Source organism: Ascidiella aspersa, chromosome 8 (assembly GCF_963924565.1).
Source record: "Ascidiella aspersa chromosome 8, kaAscAspe10.2, whole genome shotgun sequence".
Taxonomy (NCBI): Eukaryota; Metazoa; Chordata; class Ascidiacea; order Phlebobranchia; family Ascidiidae; genus Ascidiella; species Ascidiella aspersa.
The window spans coordinates 18,979,637-18,985,388 of record NC_139454.1 but is presented as its reverse complement, the minus strand read 5'-3'; the positions used below and the strand labels follow the sequence as shown (position 1 = coordinate 18,985,388).

Genomic DNA, 5,752 nt, shown 5'->3' with positions numbered 1-5,752 from the left:
GTAGTTAACAGGCCACAAAAAAATATTGTTGTTCTTTTTTCCAAGTATCCCGAGAAACAATCATGTGTTTTCTTGTACTTAATAAATGTTTTAACTGAAAGTCTTGGTCCAAATGACATACTTATTTAAATTTATTTGTTCAGTTCATCACTATTAATTACATCGTTTGAAGAGTCTTCAACGTATACCGTAGTTCAAAACCTTCTTTCAGTCATTACAAAATTACCAATCTCACGAAATCCTAAACAATAGTTTTTCAAAACTACGCCTACCTACGATAACTATATAGATGTGACATTGTGGCCGATTAAAATGTAATTACTTAATTTAATCTAACATTGTACAATTATCAGGCGCCACAGCTCGCCTGATCACTCAATGAGGCCTCTTAGTCCTAAATAGATTTTACAATCAATAAATGTTGCCGTGTTTTTCAAAATAAATCTGTCACTCTGGAACTTTTTCATACCTCCAAGGGGTGAGTGACGTTATCGTTTGGAACCACTGATGTAATGTTTTTCGGCATAACCACAACTAACTGGAGTTTCGTTACGTAAGTGGTTCCCAACCTTTTTGTTATCTCGACCCCTTTTAAGTTTTCGAACTTGCGCGACCCCCCAATTAATTATAATGCCTGACACATAAACCAGAGTCAATAAAAAGCACATTTCAAAATTGGCAAAATGAAAATGTCTGGACGGATTTTATCAACATTTGCCCAAAATGTCCGGATTTAAATATGCACGTTATTAGACATTGTTTGACTAAAGCTTATGTTTGATTCATTAATTAGAATAATGGTGATGTCATAAAACACGACTGGTTCACTGCAAAAGCCACATAATCACAAATGTTAGACTGGCGGTTGCTTTTGCTCCTTCTAAAGTGCTAAAATTTTAGTTCATAATGCTTAGTTCGTTAGAAGTTTTTCTTTATCAAATACTACACGGCGACCCCCAGACAACCCCTTGCGACCCCCAGGTTGGGAGCCACTGCGTTACACTGACCGACTCCAAAATATCACGTGGGACCTGTGACGTCAGCAAGTTCCCCTCAGCGACAGAACATAACTAATAATACCAACGAGTGGCACTTGATCAGATCAAGTCGCTTGTTGTGCGATATAAGTGCTTGATCAACTCACGTGAAACAGACGCCTTTATGCCGATCAGTAAAGCCGACTTCTTATCAATGCATGGGTTTATTTACAATGGGAACAGGTTCTTCCAAACAACGAAAGCTTAGAACTGCAAGGAAAGGTAAGATCACAAATGTGACATTATTTTATTTCAACAGAGGGTGAACCACATTTTTAGAGTAGGATATTGAATGCTTATGTTAATTGTGATATAGACGCCACTTTTTTACGTTAGTTTTGTATTGTTACGAATTTCTTGCCTCGTAAGACAGGTTAAAGAAAATGTATGAGTTGTAAGCGAGTTTAAACTTTTAGTTGACTAGCAGGAATAAGACATTAGTTGAACTGATACAGTTTGAGCAGTAAAAAGCGTAAAAAGGCTTTTGTATGTCTGGTAAAATATGCTCGAATTGTGCCAAAGTACACCAAAATACAATAGAAAAACCCCAGCGATAAAAACGTTACACAGTATGCGTTGTTTTTAGTCAGAACGTGGGATGTGTAGCCGATGAAATATGTTCGTATAGGCTTATTGATTTTATACAAGAATATATACGCTATCCACGTGAGTAAAACGGACAAAGGCCACATAATACTACATTTAATCTGTTTGTTACTACTTTTACCCTTCTTCGCAAACAACAGGGAGAACTTGCATTTAGGTTATATATATGTATATGTATATATATTTCATTTTAGGGGTGAAAATAAAGTTTCTCACCGGAACGCAAAAACAATTATAACTGTTAACATTTTGAAATGTGGTTTTAAAACATTTATGAAAGTTTAATAAAATAGTTAAATATAATGTCAGCGGCCATAAAAACCTAGGCTATCGTTCGATGTCGTCCGCGAATATACAACTAAAATTTATACATCTAAGAAGTTGCAACAAGCACAGAAAAAAATCGTTGTTGGGTTCAAATCGGCAACAGAATAATTAGAACGAGAACATGCTTTTACAAACATTTAGCCGCTCCGGCCTACTCATATGGATATATATATATATATCCGCAGGCGGTAAAATCACAGTTGTATAGGATAGTACACCGAAAGTCATTGCAGACTCACCGAAACTGTCGATCAATGATGCATCCAGAGCAGGCTAAAAAAACAACTAGCCTGCAGTGAGATTCGAATACGCGACCTCAGATCAAGCCATGGCCGTCGCTCTACCAACTGAGCTACAAAGGCTCAGAGAGGAGCGTGTCGAGAACAACCATACGATAATGCTTGCTTAATCTGTTAGTACAAGCAACTTCATATTGAAGGGGATCCACAGTACCACATTATTTATTCAAAGAAACATATGCACACAAATATGTGTGTTAACAACTAAAATCTAGCCCTTCTGAAGCCGCTTTTTGACCAACGATTGCGGCTTACGTATCATTAGTACAGCGAAAGCCAGTTGTTATCTCAGTTGTTATATGTGTGTGCATATGTGTCATTGAATAAATGTGTAGCTCAGTTGGTAGAGCGACGGACACGGCTTGACCTAAGGTCGTGAGTTCAAACCTCACTGAAGGGTCTACAATGGCTTTCAATTTACTAATGATACGTAAGCCGTAAACGTTGGCCAAAAAGCAGCTTCAGAAGGGCTAGATCTCAGTTGTTAACATACATATGTGTGTGCATATGTTTCATTGTGTAGGATAGGGTATCAAACTTTCCGAGACATGGATCGCAACTCGTTAACCTATTATTTAGTAATTTGATGTTATGTAAATATGAATGAGCCCATTGCATTTTTACGTTTTTCCTTTCTACAGAAAATGTCGGAAGAGTCCGTTTCTCTCCTGAATGTCACTCTGCTTCAAATCTTCTTTCGCGAGACCAATCGTCGTCTTCTATGTTACCGTTGATATCGTCCAGTCGAATCGATGTTAACAGGTTGCCGGAAAAAGTAAACAACAGCGAACCTCATTTCGGCGACGACGAGGACTGTGACGTCAGAGCTTCGTCACGCCTGTGGATGAAGTCACCAGATCGAGTTCTCAGCTCTGGTGGTTACCCATCTTTTGTTTCTTCTTCAAGGTCCTGTTTGTCTGTTGATCTTTCACTGGTGAGCTTTCAATGACAAAGAAAAACGATTTTGTTACCACTGTTTGTATCGAATTTTAACGCAGTAGGCCTATAATTGAAAACAGATGTTACATGTTGACCCTTAAGTAAACACATCATACTTTTGGCGTGAAATCTAACGAAACCTAGAGAATGTCACAGTTAATTTATAGGATTTTTTGGTGTATTTTTATCGCCATAAGGCAATAAACAACCATGGGCAAATTACTGCTATTGTTAATTTTTTTTTACTATTGTCAACGTTAAAGTGGTGTTGCTCGCCGAATATGCTTCCAGGATATAACCTTATCAACATTAAATATTGTTTCTTTGTTAGATGCAACATCAACCAAAGATACCTGATCATCCACCCAATGAAATGGAGTCAACGATCGTCGGGTAAATATTTTTTTTGAAACCTCTAGAAATTCGAAGTTATCATTTAATGTAATTCAACTATTCATTTTGCCTTTTTTTTTTGGAGTGTGCGCCCTCAATCAGCTAACATGCTCTTTTTGCGGGAGCTCTTGAACTTGGATGTCGTGAGACCAAATACCGCTCCCGATATTTTACAATCGGTGCCGCGAAACGGTGAAATGCAGGACAGGAGTGGTTTCAAGAGGATTAAGGAAGTAATGATCAGCAGAGAGACTTCGAAGATTTCCCAGAGCAGCCAGACTGGACGCGACCGGAATAACGAAGTGTGTGACCAATCAGTACAATGTAAGGATGCTGAAGTCCAGTGTTCTTACAGTGATCAATATCAGGTGAGATGTTTGCCTTTTTGTTAAAACCGTTATTGAGGCTAAACATTGGGTTATCAAAGATTGCGATCACATTATCAAAACTCTAGCCTGGCATTAGATTTATAGTTGAGGCCTAGCTAAGTGGGGCAAACTTAGTGGTTAAAGCAAGTAAGCTAAAGCTTAGTAAAGTCAATTAGGTTAAGTGGTGAAGCAAGTAATAAAATATTACAACCCTGGAATGTTTTGCCAACAAGAATAAACCTTTATTGTGTCGTAATGCTATAAACAATTTTCGTAGGCTAATGTAGAAATGTTGCTATAGGACCGGAATTTTATTGTAAACATTTTGAAGAGAAGAGGTTCTTAAGTAAGACGATTACAGTGATTGCAAAAATAATGACTAACAGGTGATTGCAAGGCCTATCGTTTGGCGTTTCTGGATACATAATGCAGGCTATAAATCCTTTTACATCAAACGTATACCAGGACTAAAAACACTCTACAGTTTTCCAAAAATGTAATAACCTCCATTTTAAAATACGATTTATGCAAAAAATATCTTATTTTAGATATGAACACTTTCGCATCGAAATTGTCCTTAAACTTTTGTTGTTCTATTTTTCGTTTAATATTCTACAGACCCCACTGAGCATTGAGTCGCCAAATAACAACGATCGCACCTCGTCAAAACGTCGGAAAGATAAAACAACATCAAAGGAGAAATTGAGATTGAAAAAGTTTCGCCAGTTGAAACCATTGTCACACCAACCTAAAATAAAAGTGCGTGCAAAAATTTTTCCAAAACACCCAAACACAGTAAGTATACCGGCATTAAGCAGTTGCTGGGTGTTTCCACACTTTTAAGCGTAGTTTTGTGGTGTGTTACGTTAAGGAGCGAGCTTCATCATTTTCCACGTCATGTTTGAATGACCAAATCTCGTACAATTTCGACTCACCTTCGCCAATATTTGACGACAGAATTCTTCCTGCTACTAAAGTGAAATCAAGGTCAAAAAACGCCCAAGACAAGTGTAAGTAATTACTAAAACCTAATTTCATCGATCAAATTTACATTCTTCTTTAAGCTATCTATCGAACGCCAAATTGAAAAAATAATTTTAATACTATCAATGTAACTCGCTACAAAGTCGAACGAACTTTTGTTGCAGTAGCGAACAGTCCTTACCAAAGCGCAAAACGCAACAGAACCAAAATCACAATTCGACCACTCTATCACGGACACCGAAAGATGACAGCACGACAAGTCAGCGACGTCGTTAATCGACTGTACACTTTCAAACCAGGAGTTGGCCAGCATATCGATAAGTGAGCAACCTTGCTTTAAACCAATCAATTATTCATGAAACAAAATAAATTACCCTTGAAGTTGTGTATTTTAGTGGCGTATTCTTCTGAATAACATCGAACGATAACCTCAGGTTTTCTAAGGTTACTTGTTTTCGACACCCTGTATGACGTAACTTTGCGACGTCATCACGAATAATTTTCATGCGTTCCGGTTGTCATTTTTTTTATTCTTCCTGGAGAAAAACTATTTTACTTTAACCCCTGGATGCAGCCAAAGTAAAGGTACGTTGCAAAAGTAAAACGTTACCGGTAATTAAAATAACCGATGTTTTCATGAATATGACCAGTGTTCCCTCTAAGGAAATTTTCAACTGCTCAAATATTTTTTGAAGTGCGCAAGAATATTTCAAGGGTGCGTTGACAGAGGCCCGCGGCAGGTCAATGTTTTGTATCGCGGCGATTCGTGAAAATTTTAGAGATGAAGTCACAAAGCGTG

The 5,752-nt window shown here is 37.7% G+C and overlaps 1 protein-coding gene across 1 annotated transcript; it reads left to right on the top strand.

Moving 5' to 3' along the window:
• The first annotated feature begins 1,152 nt into the window (after nucleotides 1–1,152).
• On the top strand, nucleotides 1,153–5,278 carry LOC146136709 (uncharacterized). The gene is made up of 7 exons (XM_083396238.1): nucleotides 1,153–1,259; nucleotides 2,911–3,203; nucleotides 3,540–3,601; nucleotides 3,687–3,969; nucleotides 4,588–4,764; nucleotides 4,841–4,979; nucleotides 5,118–5,278. The coding sequence occupies exons 1-7, from the start codon at nucleotides 1,196–1,198 to the stop codon at nucleotides 5,276–5,278; spliced, it is 1,179 nt and encodes a 392-aa protein (XP_083252364.1). The 5' UTR covers nucleotides 1,153–1,195.
• Nucleotides 5,279–5,752: the final 474 nt, after the last annotated feature.

What these genes read in the sequence shown, in the direction of transcription:
- LOC146136709 (XM_083396238.1), top strand. Translation starts at nt 1,196, where the DNA reads ATGGGTTTATTTACAATGGGAACAGGTTCTTCCAAACAACGAAAGCTT. An exon ending in TTCCAAAACACCCAAACACA is followed by an intron (nt 4,765 to 4,840) that starts GTAAGTATACCG and finishes TGTTACGTTAAG; the next exon opens with GAGCGAGCTTCATCATTTTC. An exon ending in AAAAAACGCCCAAGACAAGT is followed by an intron (nt 4,980 to 5,117) that starts GTAAGTAATTAC and finishes CTTTTGTTGCAG; the next exon opens with TAGCGAACAGTCCTTACCAA.